We start from the raw sequence: 22,134 nt of genomic DNA, 5'->3' as shown, positions 1-22,134 counted from the left end.
CATGAACAGGGCAAGAGAAGCAAGGAAAGAACTAAACAAGCAGCAAAAGCGCAGATGGACAAGACCCGCTCAAGCTATGAGCAAGGACAATTTTGCGGCTGAGCTTGCGGCAGAGAAGGAGAAAAACAAGGCTCTCCAAAACGAACTGGAGAGTCTGAGACATTCTTACCAAGAGCTCAGCCACAGTTATAAAACTGATATGCTTAGAGCCAGGCAGCAGGCTGACAATCTGCAGCACGAGCTTAAGAAACAAACTGAGTTTCGTGCAAAGAAGGAGTCACAGAGCCTGCACTTGAGACTGAAAGCTGAGAATAACCGCCTGCGCCAAAACATGGACAAAGAGATCAAGAAGGCCAAAAAAGCTGCTGTGGAGCAGGAAAGGATTTTTCAGGGAGAGCTGGAGGACATGACAGCTCAGTTTGCAACCAAGCTCTCCCTCAACGAGATCCGTAAAGACATAAAAACTGAGACAGAGAACAATAGGCTTTCCTGCCAAAGGAATACCAGGCGTGAGGAGAAGCCACAGAAAAAGCCCACAGCCAAGCTCAAGACCTGCCCTAAGACTGTCCCTGATGCCCAACCCATGGCAGTTGATATGCCTGATGAGATCCTCGCCCAGACAGCAAAGAAGACAGTCTGGATGAGAGCCCCAACCTTTGTGTGGGGTTCATCAGCATGGAACTGAAAACTGCCAACCCCTACCACCCACCCCCTCAACCTACCCCCCCCCCCCGCCACACACACACACAGCCCACACCCCCCTACCCTACCCCACACCCCCCACCCCCCTACCGTACCCCACAACCCCCACCTCCCTACCCTACCCCACACCCCACACCACCCTAACCTACCCCACCCCCTAGGTGGTAGTTGCCGACAGACAAATGACAACTACCGCCCAGCAACCCCCCCCCCCAAAAAAAAAAAAAAAAAAAAAAAAGAATTTCTGCCTACAGTGCTTTATTTCATATTAGTTCTCAAGGGTGCAATGAGGATGCTGAAAGTTTTGGTAATTAGATAGGAACCTAACTGATGATCAGACCTGTTGTGGGGTACTTGTCTTTTCTTTTTGCGTGTTTTTTTGAGAGAAACTACACCTCTTTGGCCCCAGGTTCGCAATATGAGGGGATTAGTCATTAATTTATGACCTCTACGCTGTGTCTCATACCAGGGTTCATCAGCTCATTTAGGGGCTCTCCAGGGCTGGACTGGGACAAAAAAACAGCCCTGGCATTTTTGGCTTAGACCGACCCCTCATAATTAGCGGTGCACAATGGACTGTACTATAATCTGTAATGAGGCTGTACTGTAAGTATGTAAAAATAGAATAAAAAGAGGTGTATCTCAGCAGCCAGTGTAGTGCTATGATCCTGCACTGATTTTGAGCCATTAGGTCACATGACCTGGAAGCTTTTGAGCTAAAGTGCTAATATTTACATTAAAAAATTATTTAAAATATTAGGAATGTTAGGAACCAATCATGGCGAAGTACGAGCAGTGCTGATTTTTTTTTTTTTTTTTTCACTAGCCTCGCTGTTTTAGTCAAGGTGTAGCGGGTAGCCATGGCCGACAACGAAAGTGAAAGGTTGGAGTCTGAAGCTGGTTTGGGTTTTCTCCAAACAACAAAGCGCAAACAACTGTTTACAAACAGACTTGCAAAGTATGCACAGAGAAGGTTCGTGCAACAATTTGAAACAATTTGCTGAGAGCCTACCAGCGAGGTCAACCACACATCAGCCAGTGGTAACGGCTAAAGACATTACACAGAAACAACCAACCATAACGCAAGCCTTTGATAAAAGCACGCCATATGAGAGAATGGTGGAAAGAGGTGACTGACGCAGAACTTTTTACCTAGCAAAAGATATGATTCCTATCAAAACAGTGGAAAACTACGGTTTCAAAAGACTGCTCAAAGTAATTGAGCAGCAATTAACTTCACTGTAAAAATGAACTGTGATAAAATCGTGATCGTGATTTTACCATTAAAAAATCATGATATGATAGTTTTGCCATGTCGCCCACCCCTAATGCAGAGTATAACTATGTCTATATGAATTATTATTTCCCACACCCACAGCAATTTAGAAGTAGGATTTGTCAAGCAGGACTTTTACATGTAATGGACTATTTTTACATTGCAATTGGTACTTTCACTAAAGGATCTGAATACTTTTTCCACCACTGGTAATTAGTAAATTACGTCAGGTGTTAAATCTGGTTTTCTACGAATTCAACCTGTCAGGTGCTTCTTGAGGACTGGAGTCAAGAAACGCTGTTTTAATAATGGGGGGCCAAATTTGCATAATAATATAATTTGCTCATTTAAATGGAGGTCTGCGGCGCGAACACACGGCACCCGTTCACATAGCGACGGCCAGACAAGCATAACATGTGACGTCATCTGGAGTCGCAGGACCCCGTTCTACGTCTCTGGGAGAAACAAACGGAGCTATACCAAAAATAGCAGCTGGTTATAACTATAAAGAAACGATTCTTTCGAAAAAGTAGCTGGGGTTATTGTGTCATCTAATTTCAAGAACTGACAGGTTTGTAACGTTTTTGTCGGTAAGTTTTGTCGGCAGTAGTTCCTGAAGTAACCAATGAAAATAGGCCGTTTTACTTGGCGCTTCTCAGATTCAAATTCAAATGTTCTTTATTGACATTGACAAGTTTGAAAAACAGTGTTGCATCAAAAGGCAATGTATTTCTCTTGCATAAAGTTAAAGATGCAGTCTACTGGAGATGTCCAAGGTTGTCTTCGTAAATTGGAAACTCTCCTGCGGGTGATCAAGTACCCAGGACATGTCGACTACAATGGGTAGGCCATTAAACTGCCAGTAACGTTACTTTAGGGACACAAAGACTCCAATAGTAACAGTATCACACAATATAGCAATTAAAGAATAACACAACACATATATATCTAACTGAAGCTTTTCAATAGCTCAGCAGTCCTACATTCAACAACAATGATTGTCAGTGCTAGAATGTCATGGATTTTCTTTGAAAAAAATGTTGACAAATGTGAAAGCTTCTATTAAATTCATGGGATCTTGCAAAACCCTATAGCTCTACTCCAAATCCTTTTTTTCACCATTGTTTGCAGGAATTGTTGTTGTTATTTGTATATTGTTTTACAAGAATATATTTTGCAAATGATCCTAAGCGTTTCTTAAATGTCAAGTATACATTTCAACCCATAAAACTAAGATCTATTTACATCTACTGGGTTTACTCATGTTTAAAAAAACAAACAGAACCCCCCCCCCCCCCCCCCCCCCCAAAAAAAAAACATATTTACATGCTAATTTTGATGTAAAGAGGGTATAAAATTACTTGGATTGAGATCCAAACAATCAGCAATTAAATTTCCACATATAAACAGTGTGTAAAATGTATGTAAAAATATATGACAGTTTAATTGCCTAAGAGTTTATATTAATTTTATTAAGAAAAATATGCTTGATGACACTATACTATAAAAATAATTAAAGAAAAAAATCATGCTGAGATTTGGTGGCTGCTGATTGTGATCACCACCCTCTGCACAAACACAACTGTGTGTGTACTTGATTTTAGCACTCCTCTGAGCAGTGAATGTTTTTACAGTGTGAATTTAGGCTGTCAGACTCTCTGTTTTTGTCAGCTGAAGTGTTTCTCACAGTCTTACCCATTGTTTCTCCACCAGTCTCTCCAAAGGAGATCCCTCAGCTTTTCTTCCAATAGTGAGCTTCACCCTCACCACCTTCTCTCCGCCTTTTGCTGAGCAGTTAATGGCGGCTGGAATGGAGTTGACTGGCAAAACTGACCTCAGATTCACTGAGGCTCTTTATAAGGTACAGTAACACACACACACACATTCTGAGCACAGTGTTTCCACAGGTGTGTAAAGACTGTTGTAAGCAGCATTGTGAAATGCTGTCACTTTTCTTAATACAACCCTCTCCATCTATTAACCTACCAGTGTACAGTAGATTTAACTTTAATTGTGGTTTTTGTGTCCAGATACTACGAGATATCTTCCACTATAAGCCCGTACTGACCAAGCAGCAGTTCCTCCAGTGGGGTTTCTCTCAAAGGAAAATCTCTGTCATCTGTGACATCATTAACTTGGTCCTAGAGAAACATAAACAACTGAAGAAGGTATTCAAATGTTTTTTGACATTAGTGTTTATGTGTGTCTTAAATCCAGATTGCATAATCTGTAGCATTTCTGCCCTCTATTACCTACTTCTAACTACTGTGCTACCGAACTGGTGCAATGAAATCTTGTTCCTTATACATACTAGAGACGTAAAGTGAATAACATTAAAGTTCTCCGAACTGAATTGGACTGAACTCTATTATTGAAGTAAGCAGTAATCACATTAGCCAATATTAAAAGCTACTGAAAGCATTATATAAAATCTACACAACAGGCTAATCAGTAAGTAGTGGAGCAGCAGTAATGAAGATACAATAAATTCAGTTCAAACTATTAACAACTCAATTTGTCTATTTGAGCCAAAGCATGTAAAAACTCACTAATGACAATTTAAATCTGTGGACTCCTTTTTTTCAAATTACTGATTATATGGTTCAAAAGTAATTTTTCTATTGGTAAAGTCACAATCACACATTGTCATTTGTCATTTCTGATTGGTTGTTAATCTTAAGCAGGAGGGTCCTACCTACTTCGAGCCTGTCAGAGTGTGAGAGCCTGGAAGCATGTAAAGTAGCCAACAGAACCGTGTGTGTATGTGTGTTGTAGCCCAGGGTCAGGTGTCCCACCTCACACAAAGATGGCAGAGGAGAAGCTCATCCAACACTGACTAATGCAGACACTGTAAGTATAGTGTAAAGTTCTGTACCACAACTTACAGTACAGAATACTGTATAATATTGCACACCGCTCAGTGATCCAGATAACACAGTGAGCGATGTACAGTTATGGTCTTGAGCATTTCTTAGCATGTGACCTCAAAAATGCAACAGTGCCTACAACCCTCATCACAGAAGTGTGTATGCACAGTGGTAAACAATTCAACAAAAAATATTTTTTTCCCTTTTTGATTCGTTTCACTTGAGGCGCAGACCTAGTGTAGACTGTAATAATAATAATAATAATAATAATAATAATAATAATAACGCCTCCATAATAACAAAGAATAATATGCCATTGTGTTTTTATGTCTTTCAGGTGCCAACTGTTGTGAATCACATAGAAAATCCTTCTACTTTTTTCCCAAACTCCTCCCACAGAGGAACCTTTTCCTCCTATGATGAAGCACACTCCCCCAGTTCTCCTGAAAATGGGATCACAAAGCTGACAGAGGGAGAGGAGGACAAGGATAACATTTTTCACGTAAACACTGACCAAACCAGTATACAACCTAAGTCAACGCTTGTAATAGAGGTTAAGAGATTCAGTATAGTAAACGTTTAGACTATTTTGCCAGTGGATGGAGCCAAAAGGATTGAAGTAAAATGGGCTGTGGTCATTTTCCGCTTCCAGTGTATGTGTTGGAAGTGGTGGAGATTATCTTTGTAAATTTGACCTTTACTAAAGAGAAAGCTAATAAAAATCTATGCCTACTTACTTACACTGCCTTTGTTTGAAACAATATGCGCTACAGCTTTGCAGCCTTAGTCATTTTGTAGATTTTATTTATATATAAACAAGAAACTCTTGTATGTGGTTTGGAGATGTATCAACATCTCACAAAAAAATGTAGACACCACGTGTCTACATGTGGTGGCCTTTAGCAATGTCATCTCAAATCTTTAGTGAAACTTTTAAAGGCCTCAAGTTCTGAGGACCTCTGGATCCACCCAGGACCTCTCCACAGGAGGTTGAACACATGTCAGTATAAAATGTGATCTAACTGTCTTTTCTGTTTTCTGTAGTCTTCAGAAGTAGAAGGAAGGCTCTCAGCACTGGAAGCTCAATTAGGGAGTCTTCTGTCTGGGCTAGACCGGCTCAGGATCCTGGAGAAACGCCTGGAGGAACTTGAGATACGGAGAAACACAGACAAGGTTGATAAGACAGTCTCTGCTTCTTTAATATCTTATTCCTTTTATTTAGTATTTTTCCTTTCTTAGACAGATGTAAAAGAAAAGAGTTCTTTACCATATTCTCTTCTAGAATGAAGGACAAGTGATCACCATATGCAGAGAGAGCTGGGAAAATCTGATGAGCAGAGTCCTATTACTGGAAACTAAACTGGAACTGAACAGTATACAGGTATGACAAGTGCTGTGAAATTTTAATTACATTTCCATATAGAATCCAGTTGCTTGTTTTGGGGTCCAGGTGACATACTTTTTGTCTTCTGCCCATGTCCCAGAGGGTTCACGCAGAACCCCATGCAGATGTCCACATGCAGCCCAAAATTTGAGACCACATGGCCTGGCCTGCACTGGAAGCACACCAACCTATACTAATACACAGACTAATACTGGATAGAGCCTCGCTTTCCTTTCAGTCAGTCATGGACAGACATGGTTTACACGGCTGGTCCCTGCAGTTATTAGAGAGTTAATGTAACAGAGTGCAGTGGGTTCACCTAACTGGGCAGATTTAATAATAAAATAATAAACAGGACATACAGCTTTAGTGCAATGAACAGCAGCAACAACTTTATTTTTCATAACACATGCCGCAAGCGGGAGTTGGGCCAACAACTCCTGCTTTACATAAACCTTATGGGAACACTTGTCGGGCAGGAAATCCAAAGCGTGGGACCATTTAGAGACAGTGGCATGAACACCCTTCAGGCACAACTGTCATTGGTCAACCTCAAACATGGCTTATCATGAGACTGCCAGTGTCGCCACCAGGCAGCGTGCTTTGTGCGTGCACTTAGAACACTGTCACTTAAAACATTCTTCCTCAGGCCTGGAACTCCAGACATTTTTTGGTTCCTCCCAAAAATATATATATTTAAATCAATATCGAGGTGTGACGACTAGTCAGCTAATGGCTTGAAATAATGACTGCTTGTCAGTTAGGAAAACCTTTGGTCCAGTGTGTGGAATTTGTAGTTGTGATTTGCTACAACATGTGCCACTTTGTTATTATGTTTTTTGCTAATTGTACATTTGATCACCTTCACAGGTGGGTAAAGTGTGATGCCCGTGTACACATTCATCCATCCAAAATGAGCATTTGCGATGTGTCTCCCTTTGCTCTTTCACCTCTCTCTTAGCCCAATGCCCCACCACCATGTCCCGCTCCTACCACCTCCTATTCTACTAGCTACACACCTGATGCTTCCAAGGTGAGACAGAGCAAAGGACTTACCTCCCTAAACACATCTCAGCTTGTCAGTGATCAGAGACATGTTTTTGTACATGACATGACCATAATTGTTCTATTGCTGTTTTCATTGTTGTCTCTGGCGGTGCAGTTAAATAGTACATGGTCACTGTGTTTACAAGCAAACAGAGTTGTTGTACTGGCATTAAACTGTAAAGTGTTGTTTACAGTGTGATTTTGTCCACCTTGCGTAGGTGGACAAAACACTAGTTTGTTATCACATGATTTCTGTATTTCTTTTACAAATAAGCTGTTTGTGTGACCGTAGGAGACAGAATAGATTCTAACAATGTTAGCTGGTGCCTCAGATGTCATGGCTGGACTGTACACTGGTGTTTTACTATAGCAGATGCAGAATCATTTGACTAAACTATGCAAACATTATTGCCACCTACATCATGTCTCAGGCCACTGGACAGTGCACCAGTGAGCCTTTCTATTTGTTTGGGAGCTAGAGACATATTGTCTTGTCCTTCTCCTGTTTCTTCTGTCCAGGAGGACCTCAAGGATAGGCTGGAGAGCATCACCAACATGTAAGTACTCTATAATAGTTTTTCAATAAATTTTCAATACTAAAGCAAAATACTGAAATATTGAAAATATATTGTCCTCTCTACAAACTGCAGGCCAGTGACATTTTTGAGTTCAAGCTCTAAGTCTGGCTAACCTTGATATCTCTATCTCTTCAGACAGTGTTTGGCCTTTCAACCACACTACAAAGTTTTGTTTAAGATCTGATTTTTATTCATTCATTTTTTGTTTTTTGTATTACATCCAGTCCTTACGGCAATAGTGCAGAACATTTCATGCCAATTCAAACACACAGTAAAAAAATGCAAAACAAGTAAGACACCGGAAATGAGCTGCAAAGGAATAAGCGTGCTGCAGGAAGCCAAAACAAATACATTAACAACAAACACACAAACCCCGAAAACAACATGCAACATGAAAAACACTGCACGTTCACTCAACACAATGGAAATTCTCCAGGCCTGTAGTGGGTGCACTAAGAGGAACAGCTTGAACTTCAACCCTATACTGCGAATCATCTTTACTCCGCCTGTCTTCTCAGGCTCTCTCTGATCTGACCCTTAGGTCTGGTCTCGAATCCTGTGAATGTGTCTTGATTTTAAAAAGACGGCGGTGGTGTGGTTGCTAGAGTTAATAGTATACACTTAATATAATATTGTTTTGCACTTGTGTGTGTCTGACATTTGTAGGCTGAAGAGCACCGCCAGTCTGTTGAAGAAGACGGAATCCTCCACAACACCCCACAAATAAATTAAGATAAATGATCACACTACAGTCTTGGCACACTTTTCTTGGCTTTGTTAAACCTAATTAAACCTAATTATCACCATAAGCCTCAGCTTGTTTTGTAGCTTTTCTATAACAAACAACCTGTACTTTTTAGACAAGCTGAAAATACCCTGTAGGTGCTCTTAACTCAAGTTTAAAGTGAAATTATTGTGTGGAAAATATAATGTCACCATGAAAACTAATGTTCACCGATGAAGGCCTGGCCTGATGAGAGCACAGTAGATGATTTCCACTGGTAAATGCTTTATTCTTAAAACTGGGTCATGTGAGCTACAAAATCAAACTGCAGAGACCAACGCAGGATCATTTCTGTCGTTTGTTCTGTCATCTGTCATCATCATCACTTTTTATTTATTTAGAAAGCACCTTACTAAAAACACAGTTGATCCAAATCAGCTCTTGAACATCTCAGCAATGGTGGAGAACTAGATGATGGGAGATGTGACAGAAAAGCTTTGTCCCCATAACGCGTAGTTAGCAGCTAAACGTAGGAAAGCAACTTCGAGGACAAAATGTTCACCTGCTGCCAAATGTATCCCACCCACTAACAGGTGCCATGATGAAGAGATAATCAGTGTTATTCACATCACCTGTCAGGAGTCATAATGTTATGCTTGATATAGTTTGTTCAGTAAAGGTAATTATGAAGCTCTTGCTCTAACTTTGTTGATTTTTTTTTTATACATTATCTGGTATGCTCTCTATTGCAATCATCCAAGAACACACGGATTGAGGTTTTTGCCAGAATTTGTAATTGATTGCAAATTATTTCTGTATTAGCTTTAATCTGCAACATTAATAATAAAAATGTTTATTTAATGTTGCTGTTCTTGAAATTTGACAAGGATCAGAAGACATATTGGAATGTGTGCTTTCCTCAGGTGTCTTTTGTACTTACAATTTTAATGACACTGAAATCACTCATTTGCATTAGATGAAAAACATACCCTTTCTTTTCTTAATTTTTAATTTCATTAATTCCAGTCAAAATGTTTGTTTTTGCTAATTCTATGTAGAGGAAAATAAATAAGCACACAAGTAGATTTTTTTTCATCAATTCACCAATACATTTACTGTACATCTGTACATATTTAAAGAGAATTAAACCAGCTGAAATCACTTTACTGCTTTGCACTGTTGCATGCAAAGAAGTTAGAACCAGCAAACTGCCACTACAGCAAATACTGTGAGACTCTGAACTCAAGCAGCTAAACTGAACATTTACTGTCAGTAAAATTATGGCCAGATTGGACTGAAATTGTCCAAGACTGAGTTAAAATTTGTACTTCTAACTTTGCTTGCTGACTTTTACACAGTTATCTGCTTTGTAACTGTACATAGATGTGTCTTTGTGTTGCCTCACCACACTGAAACTTTCTCATATATTTATTTTACAGGTTTACAAAGGCTAACACATCACATCACGTTACAGTCTCAAAATCATATTAACCTTTATTTGAGCCCGTTAATTACCGTTACATCCAGACCAGTCCTGTGGCTACATGAGGGAATGATTCTGAATAACTAATGAAGTTCTTTCTTCAGCAGCTCTCCCCTGCTGCTGTATGATGGCTACAGGTATTTAACAGCCTAAACTCAGAGGAAAGAAACCTACAAACAGCTGTAAGATACAACATTTAAAAATATTAAGTAGAAAATCAAAGAAGATGTCTCTGAGTATATACATATGTATAAGAAGCATGGCAGCATGACCTTTAAGTATCAGACAGGGATATCAACATGACGTATATAACAATAATGCAAAAATGAAGAAATAAAAATTGTCCTATATTGCATAGACTCTGTCTTAATCTCATTTAAAACTGTATTTTGATGGAACTTACACAGCAAAGTGAGTAAAGCAAACCTCAACAAGATCGAAGGTGTCCTGTCATTTTGCAGTGGTGTGTGTGTGTCTGTGTGCGCGAATTGATGTTCGAGCGCTTTGTAATGTTTACCTGCCAGGGGGGCTGAATCTACATTCTCACTATCAGTTTACAGCCCTCTAACATACAAAACACAGTGAGGACTTATTTTAGCATAGCTATTATTTCACTGTTCTAGTCGTAGCGAAAGATATGAAGTTTGTCCTCGGGGGCATCCGTCGGAGTTCACATTTATAGTTAGCGCGGGAGATTTCTTCCTGCTTCGTGATGACGTCCTGGCCCGGGGCGTGTGTTGTCGTTTTCTGCCGCGGCTGACTTAAACAATTAGTAGACAAGTAGACTCACAGTCCAGAGAAAATAAGACCTACAGTATATGGAAAGTATGGAAGAAATACAGCAGTCGATGCCTGGTCATCTGAACGGGTAAAATTACCTTTGACTGTGTGTCCGACATGAGAGGCTTGTGTTCGGCTGAAAACTCTCTGGTTGGAATATTGCCTGTCCACATGCTGTTGGTTTTCTCCAGCGTTTGTTAAGTTGCCTTCTTAAATTTCTGTTCAGTGTTTCAGTTTCTCATATTTTAAAACAGCAGACGGAATGAATCTGTGCCACTTTTCATCCTGTCACGTTGTGTTTTTTTTAATGTAACCATGAAGTTTTAAAGAGGTGCTAGCTAGCTCATTAAATGACACAAGTGTGTGTTTCTTGTTTCTGTGAATGGCATGCTAAGATTTATGTCCTGACACTTTCCTTGTTGAAGGTGCTGGAAGAAGAATTTGGCTCCTTTACCTGAAGAAAAGTAGCAAAACCACTGTTTAAAAAGTTCTGCAGTTAAAATGTCAAACTACAGAAGTACTGCTGTCAAATGAATTGACAGTATTAATAGTAAAAGTACTCATTGTGCAGATAATTGCTCGTGTTATATTAGACTACTCATTACACTGTATAATGAACATTTTAGGAAAGCTGCATTTTACTGTTGTTCCTAGCTGAAGTGGAGCTGAAATGACTACTTTATGAAATATTTGGTAGTTTAATAATTAACAGTGCGTCACATTTATATGCTGATCAACAGTTTTGAATGTTAAATCTTCAGAAAAGCACATTATTTCCCTCTGAAATGTTTTTACTGAAGATTAGGCCCATAAAGCTGAAAGAACATGACTGTTTATGGTAATCTTGTTGCAAATCGTATCCAAGATACTGTATACATGCACATCAGGTAATGCAAATAGGACACAAATGTAGGAATCTGGATGGGTTATTTATTGTACATAGTTATATACATAGTTACTGCTCAGAGATGAAATGTGGAAAATCTCTAAACTCAAAAATGCATTGATTTTTCTTTTTCTTTTTTTTTTTAACATCCTCTCTTTTTTTTGTGTGTTTCTCTAGTGACATAACCAAGAAGAGAGAAGATTACCTGGAATGGCCAGACTACTTTATGGCTGTAGCCTTTCTGTCAGCCCAAAGGAGCAAAGACCCAAGCTCACAGGTGTGTGTGTGTGTGTGTGTGTGTGTGTGTGTGTGTGTGTGTGTGTGTGTGTTTTCTTGCATGCGCATCAGTTACCTACTTCACAGTGATGTAAAGTGTCCAACTGAGTTTGAATAAAATGCTTTCTTAATAAATCACGTAGGCCATCCTGACCAGCAGGTGGGCAACAGACTACTTGGATAGATAGATAGATAGATAGATAGATAGATAGATAGATAGATAGATAGATACTTTATTCATCCCCTAGGGGAAATTCACTGAATACAGCAGTATCCACAAACTCAAGATAAAAAGGCATGCAATAAATACAATAAGGCGCAGTAAACAAAAAATTAGCAAAAATAGAATAGAATAGAATTAAATATAGAATTAAAATTAGAAAAGACAAAGTCCTGGATGAGTTTCCTGTACCCCTCCTCCTGTCCACTCCTGATGCAGCCTTCAATAGCAGTGTCATCTGCTAACTTCTGCACGTGGCAGGACACTGAGTTGTATTGGAAGTCCGATGTGTACAGGGTGAACAGGACTGGAGAGAGCACAGTCCCCTGCGGCGCTCCCATGCTGCTGACCACAGTGTCAGACCTACAGTCCCCCAGTCACACATACTCAGGTCTACCTGTCAGGTAGTATGTGATCCATGCCACCAGGTGTGAACCTACTCCCATCTCTGTCAGTTTATCACTGAGGAGCAGAGGCTGGATGGTGTTGAAAGCTCTGGAGAAGTCCAAAAATGTAATTCTCACAGCACCGCTGCCCTGTCCAGGTGAGAGAGAGATTGGTGTAGCAAGTAGACGATGGCGTCCTCCACTCCCACCTTCTCCTGATAGGCAAACATCAGAAGGTCGAGGGCGTGGCAGACTTGTGGCCTCAGGTGGCGTAGCAGCAGCAGCTCCATGGTCTTCATAATGTGTGACGTCAGGGCGACCGGCCTTAAGTCATTCAGCTGTGGGACTGGGATGATGCAGGATGTTTTCCACAGCCGAGGGACTCCCTCTCGTTCCAGGCTTAGGTTGAAGATGCACTGTAAAGGCTCTCCTAGTTCCAACGCGCAGGCCTTCAGCAGTTAAGGGGATACTCCATCTAGACCTGCTGCCTTGCTGGGACGAAGCCTCCTCAGCTCTCTGCACACCTGGGCTGCTGTGATCTTGAGTGGGAGGATAATCCTGTACAGGATAATACGGTTCTACCACATATACCTTTAGTTAGTTGTGCAGCAGAGGGGAGAGGTCCGCACTTTCAAATTATAGAATAAAGGCCAAGTATAAGTGTGTGTGTTCAAACTGTGGAACCTGTCTCTCCCTCTCTGCAGGTCGGGGCCTGTATCGTGAACCAGGAGAATAAGATAGTTGGCATCGGTTACAATGGTATGCCCAATGGCTGTGACGACGACCTACTACCGTGGTCCCGGTCTGCTGATGACCGACTTGAAACTAAATACCCATATGGTGAGAATGAATATGTACACACACTAATCATTTTGGTTTTATTTTTTCAGAAATTCAAAAAAATTTAAAAGCTTTGATGGTTTCATCTTAAATCGTGTGGCGGTTTTCTGGAATTAACATAATTCAATTTTAAAGACATTTGTGAATGCAGAAAGACTGTAATTCATCAGTGGTCCATATGATACGGCTGCGTTCTCCTCATGTCTCAAGTGCTGTGAACTTTGTCCAGCAGAGGGCAGTACAGGATAAATAATGAAGAAATCTTAAAATCTTTCTCCATTGAGAAGATGCCCTCACATTCTTCTTCATCTTCCTCAGTTTCTCTTTTTCTCTCTCTGTCTTCTCTTATCTCTTAGTGCTTAATTCAGAGAGTGATTGAGGGCACGTAAATCATCTCTCATGAAGAGCTTGTTGTCTCCATTTCGTTCTGCTCTTGTTTTGATTTTCTTTTGTTTTTAAATAAAATGAATATTATACGGAAAATCAGTGTATTCACAAAATACTTCTGCAAAATAAGTGACACTTGAACAAATCAAAAGCCTTGAAAGGCCTAATGGTGACCCCATTATGCTGCTGTGTTTTTACAATCCCCAAATTTAAAGTGAACCAAACAAGCAGTTTACTGATGATAGTGCTTTTTCCTCACTCACTACCAGTGTGGTTAAAATCTAACCATTCCCCGAGTGTGGCTGGAGAACAGCTATAAAATGATTACAGGGGAACTCCAACGATTTTACACTTCAGAGGCCCTTTACAGGTCTAGGGGGAGTTCTGCTGCATGGTGAAAAAAAAGTTCTTTAAACCCTTTTGTGACTCCAGAGGGACAATCTGATGATTACCTCAACTGACATTACTTGAAGTAATGTCAGTTGGAGCTGAGGACTGCAAGTTTGGAAACAGAAAAAGTTAGTTATGCTAAGACTGGAATCTCCCAGACTGAATGAAAAATGTCTAATCAAATGTTTAGCAGTCAGGTAGCATTGTGGGTAATGTAGGCACTAGGTTTTGACAAGGACAAAGATAAGATCTCTGGTTTTCTTTCATCAGTGTTGATGCTTTTATTGTTTTAAACTGTCCATCTAGGGACAGGCAGTGCTATAGAAGTGCAACACTGGGTTGGTGTGGGGCTTTTTTAAATTAACCGGATTCATCCTCTGGAGAACATGATTTTGTTCACTAAATTTTATTGCAATGAGCCTTTTAAATATTTATATTTGTATAAATAGAAATGTTTGCCTGATGGTGACACTAGAGAAACAGGATAGAAAAGGGTTCATCCTCCTGGGAACATGGGTGTTCTCAGGAAACTTCAAGACAGTCTGTCATGTCATGTTTTTAGTTGAAGGCAAAATTATGTTAGAATTTATCCAGACTCATCATCTGCTGGAGGTAATGAATATCATCAGAATCATCAGAAAAATGCATGGAAATCTGGCTGTTTGCTTTCAAAACTAAAAGAAAGTACCGGATGGAGGGATGGACAGGCTGAATTGATCTAGTGGTTTTAGACTGAGGCCCAATACAATGGAGGTAAATAGAATTCTGTCTGTGGTTCACAAAACCACGTTTGCAATACAACCGAATTAAACTTATAACAAGAAGACATGCAGTGTCTTGTATTGACTGGAGACCATTTCAATACTCTGTCCCACAGTGTGCCACGCAGAGCTGAACGCCATTATGAACAAGAACAGTGCTGATGTGAAAGGCTGCACCATGTATGTGGCTTTGTTCCCCTGCAACGAGTGCGCCAAGCTCATCATCCAGGCAGGTGGGTGTTGATGACACAGGCTCTTATACTCCACACACTTGTAAGTATGGGTAGACTGATACTGATGGTTACATTTTTATATTTTTATTATATTATTGATATTTATTTTACGTTTTAACCGCTAACTTTTAAGTGTTAACCCCATATTTTGTGCTTACATTAAGTGTTTAAGAATTGAGAACTTTCTTGGTAAACCCCTTAGATAGAAAATATTTAGAATTAACAGAATCAGTATCAGTATATTAGTATACACTCACCTGCCACTTTATTAGGTACACCTGTTCAACTGCTCGTCAATGCAGATATCTAATCAGCCAATCACATCGTAGCAACGCAGTGCATTTAGGCATCTAGACATAGTTAAGATGACTTCAGAAGTTCAAACCGAGCATCAGAATGGGAAGAAAACTGATTTAAGTGACTTTGAACTTGGCATGGTTGTTGCCCAACCATGGTTTGTTTTCCCGCACAACTATCTCTAGGGCAGAGGTGTCAAACCTGTTCCACAAAGGGCCGTGTGGCTGCAGGTTTTTGTTCCAACCAAGCAGCAGCACACCTGACTTGACTCATTTAATCAGCTGATCTCAGTCTTCAGACAGTTGTTTGGTCAAACTGTGTGCTCTTCATTGGTTGGAACAAAAACCTGCAGCCACACGGCCCTTTGTGGAACAGGTTTGACACCTATGCTCTAGGGTTTACAGAGATGGGTCAGAAAAAGAGAAAATATCCAGTGAGCGGCAGTTCTCTCAAGGCGGAAATGCCTTGTTGATGCCTGAGGTCAGAGGGAAATGGCGAGATTGCGTTGAGCTGACAGGAAGCCAACAGTGACTCATATAACCACTCAGTATAACCAAGGTATGAAGAGCATCTCTGAATGCACAGCACGTTGAACCTTGAAGCAGATGGGCTACAGCAGCAGAAGACCACACTGGGTGCCACTCCTGTCAGCTAAGAACAGGAAACCGAGGCTACAGTTCACACGGGATCACCAAAATTGGACAATAGAAGATTGGAAAAATGTTGCCTGGTCTGATGAGTCTCAGTTTCTGCTGCGATACTGGGATGGTAGAGTCAGAATTTAGCATAAACTACATGAAAGCATGGATCCATCCTGCCTTGCATCAACAGTTCAGGCTGGTGGTAGTAGTGTAATGGTGTGGGGGATATTTTCTTGGTACATTCTGGGCCCCTTAGTACCAATTGAGCATTATTATATTATTATTATAGCAACACCATAGCCTACCTGAGTATTGTTGCTGACCATGTCCATCCCTTTATGACCTCAGTGTACCCATCTTTTGATGGCTGCTTCCAGTAGGATAGTGCTCCATGCCACAAATCATCTCAAACTGGTTTCTTGAACATGGCAGTGAGTTCACTGTACTCAAATGGCCCCTTTCAGCAAATTTTAGTCACTGCTTCTGTCTCTGCTGCTTTCACTGCTCTCAAATGGTAAAGTACTGTATGCTGCTGCTTTTAGTTGCCACCTCCTGGCAGTGACACCACACGTAGCATGAAACTGCCGTCTTTGAACAGTTCTACTGGCAGCCTTTGAGTCCGTTTTGTTCCTCGACACAGGCCAAATTGGCTGTGTACCGTAAATTCCAGACTATTGAGCACACCTGAATATAAGCCACACCCACTAAATTAAAAAATTTACACAGGCTCATCACTCAGCAGCAGGTTTGGATCATCTGGTCTTCTCTTTCAGGATCTTCTCTAGTCTTGCCTTGGAACCAGTTCTCATCTCTGGTTAATCTTACTTACTAATGTTACCCTTTACCCAATAGTGAAGCCAATAGGTAATACGTGTGTTTGATGGTGACATTGTGTATAAAAACACTATAAAAACTACTGCATTATACCTCACTTCACATTACATGTGTAACCATGGCATCGTATGACAGCTTATTTTCCGCTCTTTTGATAGGTGGGTTCTTCCTGTTTCTAGCATGAACTATGGCAGAGATATTAAGTCAGTTAAATTTAAATTTTTAAAGTTAAATTTTTCATTCTCTGTATTACAATTTGGTGGGCAGTGGTATGAAATGCAGCACTGAGATCTAAAAAGACAAGTACAAAAACAAGTTCTTTGTCTGTTGAGATTTGATAATCAGACTAATAACAGTCTTCTTTTGTGCTCTTCATTATCCCTCCCTTTGTCCAGGTTTGAAGGAAGTGGTTTATCTTTCTGACAAGTACCATGACACGCCGGAGATGACTGCTTCCAGAAAGCTGCTCAGCATGGCAGGCGTACAGTTCAGGTGAGTAGAAAGTTTATCTCCGGAACACAAGAACCAAAAAGCTCTCAGGCGCTAGGGCTGTAGCGATACACTAATCTCACAATATGATACGATACACGATATTCAGCTAACAATACAATTTGATACAATTCATTCGATATGATTTGACACATCATTTTCATCATATTTTTTTACATCAAAGATTTTAAAAGGGACAGTGTGATTTTGGTGACTTCTTGTGAGTGTTCCATTAACTTGGATCAAATTGACTGAACTTGGCTCTGACTGGACATAGTCTACAGCTTGCAAATGCTGGACAAAATGAATCAAAGATGTGGTGAGAAAATTTGTTTCATTTATCAGCAGTGACAGTGCAAACTGTAGCTTACAAGCCTTTGAAAAGTAAATAAAGTTCATGAACAATGGAGAGTTAAAAAGTGCAGCAAGTGGCCTGTTCTGAACAGATTCTTTGACGTTCAAACCAACTTAAAATTGTACTCGTCTTAAGATAGTAGCTCAAGGCCTGTAGGCCCTGTCCTACAAGTGCACACTAAACAGAAAGTCTCCTCTCCACATAACTGCAGACCAAGTGATCTACATTCCCTTCAGATTTTTGTTCAGGAATAGAATCTGATCGACGTGCTCTGGGAGAAGTTCTCTGAGCAGTGATGATATCTCCAGCAGTGGAGAAGACCCTCTCTGAGGAGACACTTGTGCCAGGGATGCAGAGGTACCTTTTAGCAAGGTGTGACAAGAGTAGATACTCATACTGGTGCTCTTTCCACCAGACATTGCCAGATTTGCATTTTTAAACTTTGAATAATGTATTATTTAGGCCTATGCTTACTCTCGTCAGGAGATGGCAGGTAGGATACAAGGCCAAGGGTTAAACCCAGCAATACAGTCATTGCATTACCTCTGAATGTCTTGCAGCCTCTGCAATCAGTCCATCATAAACTTCCTGTCTTTCATTCTCAGTCAGGAAGGGAAGACTTCTGAATCTTGGATCCATTGCTGAACATGCATGGAGAGTTGCCTTGAGGTTGGTGTACCTCTTCTTAAGATCCCCCGCCATGGCAGCCTTCATCTCTTTTATGACTGCAGATTCAGCTTCAATCGGTTTCAGTCCGTTGATCAGTGTGTCCTGGAGGGGTGCGATGACTGACAGTGTGGGGGTCTTCTCCTTGGACATGTACTGCGTAGCCTCCTTCATGGGCTTCAGCGCACTGACTACTTCTTCAGCTGTTGTCACGTCTGATTCTTGCTCAAGGAATCTTTCCAACATGTGCGCACTGTTCCACCTGTAGTTAAATAAAAGTAAGAAACTTTATTTATAGACCTATAGTGCCCTTCACAGCATGGATGCGCAGAGTGCTGATTTACATTAATGACAAAATAAATTAGTAATAAAAACAAAATAAACAATTGAAAAGTAACCACACACGAACCTGGTAACCACGTCCGTCATCAGCTTGTGCTGTGGTAGTCGTAGAAACCTCTGCTTCTCTTTCAGTATGTGCTTTGTCTGAAGAAGTTTGCAATGCGTCTCACTCTTCCCATCAGGTGTGCGACTGCTGTCATTTTGAGGGCACGTTGTGCAGCCAAATTTAGGGTGTGAGCATAGCATTTGACATGAAGTGTGAACGCTGCCTCTCCAGCTGCGATGGTCGTATTTGAGGCATTGTCAGTAACAATTCCTGCATCTTTTTCTGTGATTCCCCACTCAGCAAGGGCCTTTCTTAGATGTTCTGCGAGGTGGTGTCCAGTGTGGCTCTCGGGCATGTCCCTGGTTTATTAACACATGCGAAACAAGCTCCCGTTCTTTGTTAATAAAGCGGGCCGTGATGGTGACATATGACTCAGTGTTTCGCGAGGTCCACCCGTCGCACGTCAGGGCAACTCTCTCCGTGCTGGTCAGGGAGGCTTTGATGTGTGCCTTTGTCTGAGTGTACAGCCTGGGAACACAAACCTTGGTGAGGTGTTCACGGGTTGGCATAGGATAGCGGGGCTCCATCGCGCTCACCATGCACCTAAAGCCTGCGTTTTCCACCACTGAATAAGGTCTCAAATCTTGACATATGAAGTACGCAATTGACTCTGGAATTTTTTGCAACCTTTTTTGCTTTGGGTCACGCCGTAGCTTCTTTGGTTCATCTGACTTTACCTTGTGCAGATGGTGACATTCCAGGTGCACTCTTAAGTTGGTGTTTTTTTTCCCGTGCATTTTACCTGTGTGTGACACAGCTTGCATACCACTATACTTTTGTCTAAATTGTCGCTTTTATGCTTGTTTTGAAAGCCACAGTGCTCCCACACGTTGGCTTTTAAGCACGCAGGTGCTGGGTTTATTTTCGCCACCATTCGATTGAATCTCCTCCCCTTTTGTTTGTAGGAAGAGCGACTGGCTGACCTAATCGCTCTTCCTGCAAAGCGAACGGGGGGAAATGGGCAGCGAGCACTGTGCCAGGCGGAACACGGGGGATTTAATTTATCGATTCTCGCGGCTTAAAAGTCGATACAAAATATCGATATATATCGCAGAATCGATAACATTGCTCAGCCCTATCAGGCATCATCTGTTGACAACTTGTTCAGACCTTGTGAACATTTACCAGGGGACAGATGAAAGTATGACTTGAAAACTCAATGAAAAGGTGACTTTCATCCTCATGTATGATTTTATTTGGTGTTTTTTTTGAGTGTGTGTGTGTGTGTGACTTGTGTGCACATTTTTTTTTTGTCCTCTGTGTGTCTTAACAGGCAGTTCAAGCCCAAGAAGACAGAGATTGTCATTGATTTTAATTCCATTAACCACCCTGGAATGCTGAACACCACAACCAAGAGAAAAAGAGGCGGGGAGGAAGAAGAAGACTGATGAGATTGACAGGGGCTTTTAAATGGGCATATGCTATTGTACTCGCAAGAAACATTTTTTATAACACTTTGTCATTTAACAAAGAGAAAGCAATTTAACATACTTCATCTCCTGTGGTACTAGCTTGTATTCCAAGCTAACAAAGTAATTGTTTTTATTAAATGACAAAATGATGCTAGATTAGAATGATCAGTGTAGCTGCTTTGTGAATGGCCCAGTTATTCCAGTGTGCTTTTGTAAAATGTCTTTCTATTCTCAGTGATAGTAACACAACAGTTGGCTACACTGATTGATTGTAATGCATTCAGGAATGCCTGAATGCTGTGGGTGATTGGTCATAATGTTTATGTTTAATGCAAAGCGGCAGCGGATTCTCTTCTAATTTTCATTGAAAACTCTGCTTTTATTTTAGATTTCTCTCGTGTTTTTAAAATCACATTCATTTATTGTGTCTGTGGATGATTATAATATCTTCAAAGACCACCTTCAGTTACATTGAAAACTTTTTTCTTTTTTTTTGTTGTCATACTGTCATACTGTCTGTATGTGTCTGTGACAACAACTATATGAAACCTCATCATTTGTTCATAACATGTCTGTGTATTGAATAAATGAATACAGAGGCTTCAGAAAGTATTCCCCTTCACTTCTTGACAGACACCAGATACTTGTCCTGAATCCACTGTAGCATTGACTTGGTCCTGTGCTTGGAACATTTTGGAGCAGGTTTCTCCAGGGCCTCTCTGTATTTGGCTGTACTCATCCTTCCCTCATTTCTCACCAGTCTTTCTGTCCCTGCTGCTGAGAAGCACCTCCATAGCGTGATGCTGCCACCACCATGATTCACCATAGGGATGGTAGTAGCCAGGTGATGAGCAGTGCCTGGTGTTCACTAGACATAGTGTTTGCAGTTCTCTACTGCAAACACTATGACCACTCTACCATAAACTGGTATCCCAGTCTTCTCTGGTTGTCCCAGATACTGATATCTGTCACGGTATTGACAGTGACAGATATTAGAGTGAGGAGACTCTGAATGGTTTCCGGACCATGTGGCAGTTTGCTCCTCATTGTCACCAACTGCTCAGTTGCTGTTCACCTCCTCTGCAGCATGTCCAGGTTTATATGTCACTGTGCCCTGCTTCCACAGCAGAGAGATGCAGAGAGAACCACACCTCAGTATACACACGTGGACAAAATTGTTGGTACCCTTCCGTTAAAGAAAGAAAAACCCACAATGGTCACTGAAATAACTTGAAACTGACAGAAGTAATAATAAATTAACTAATGAAAATCAGACATTTAACAGAATCATTTAAAAAACAAACTAATGAAACTGGCCAAGACAAAAATGATGGTACCCTTAACTTAATATTTTGTTGTACAACCTTTTGAGGCAATCACTGCAATCAAGCGATTTCTGTAACTCTCAATAAGAATTCTGCACCTGTCGACAGGTATTTTGGCCCACTCCTCATGAGCAAACTGCTCCAGCTGTCTCAGGTTTGAAGGATGACCTCTCTACACTGCATGTTTCAGCAATTACACAGATGTTCAACAGGTTTTAGGTCAGGGCTCATGGAAGGCTGCTTCAGAATAGTCCAATGTTCTCAGCCATTCTTAGGTGTTTTAGCTGTGTGTTTTGTGTCACTATCCTGTTGGAGGACCCATGACCTGTGTAGTGGCTATTTCTTTAGTTTCCTTTTCCTATTGATAACCACTACTGTGGTGGCTGAGCAAAAATGTCTGACTCTGCACATCAAAAAAAATCCCAAGGTCCACAGAAAGATGGCTGA

General features: G+C 40.9%; 2 protein-coding genes across 3 annotated transcripts; both read left to right on the top strand.

Moving 5' to 3' along the window:
- Nucleotides 1-2,418: 2,418 nt before the first annotated feature.
- On the top strand, nucleotides 2,419-9,284 carry cep44 (centrosomal protein 44). The gene is made up of 11 exons (XM_041036247.1): nucleotides 2,419-2,549; nucleotides 2,724-2,821; nucleotides 3,692-3,839; nucleotides 4,009-4,146; nucleotides 4,754-4,828; nucleotides 5,183-5,347; nucleotides 5,890-6,018; nucleotides 6,128-6,226; nucleotides 7,191-7,262; nucleotides 7,796-7,833; nucleotides 8,521-9,284. The coding sequence occupies exons 2-11, from the start codon at nucleotides 2,730-2,732 to the stop codon at nucleotides 8,579-8,581; spliced, it is 1,017 nt and encodes a 338-aa protein (XP_040892181.1). The 5' UTR covers nucleotides 2,419-2,549; nucleotides 2,724-2,729; the 3' UTR covers nucleotides 8,582-9,284.
- Nucleotides 9,285-10,783: 1,499 nt separating this feature from the next.
- LOC121180657 (deoxycytidylate deaminase-like) lies at nucleotides 10,784-20,854 on the top strand. Of its 2 annotated transcripts, XM_041036249.1 has the most exons (7): nucleotides 10,784-10,929; nucleotides 11,905-12,004; nucleotides 13,314-13,449; nucleotides 15,104-15,220; nucleotides 17,388-17,484; nucleotides 18,442-18,505; nucleotides 20,224-20,360. In XM_041036249.1, exons 1-6 carry the CDS (start codon nucleotides 10,880-10,882, stop codon nucleotides 18,479-18,481), a joined length of 540 nt encoding a protein of 179 aa, XP_040892183.1. In that variant the 5' UTR covers nucleotides 10,784-10,879; the 3' UTR covers nucleotides 18,482-18,505; nucleotides 20,224-20,360. The 2 variants fall into 2 exon arrangements, with proteins under 2 accessions (XP_040892183.1, XP_040892182.1); XM_041036248.1 differs by lacking the exon at nucleotides 18,442-18,505 and having other exon boundaries at nucleotides 20,224-20,854.
- The last annotated feature ends 1,280 nt before the right edge of the window (nucleotides 20,855-22,134 follow it).

This window comes from Toxotes jaculatrix, chromosome 4, assembly GCF_017976425.1.
Source record: "Toxotes jaculatrix isolate fToxJac2 chromosome 4, fToxJac2.pri, whole genome shotgun sequence".
NCBI classification, from domain to species: domain Eukaryota; kingdom Metazoa; phylum Chordata; class Actinopteri; family Toxotidae; genus Toxotes; species Toxotes jaculatrix.
This window is presented reverse-complemented; position numbering and strand designations above follow the sequence as displayed.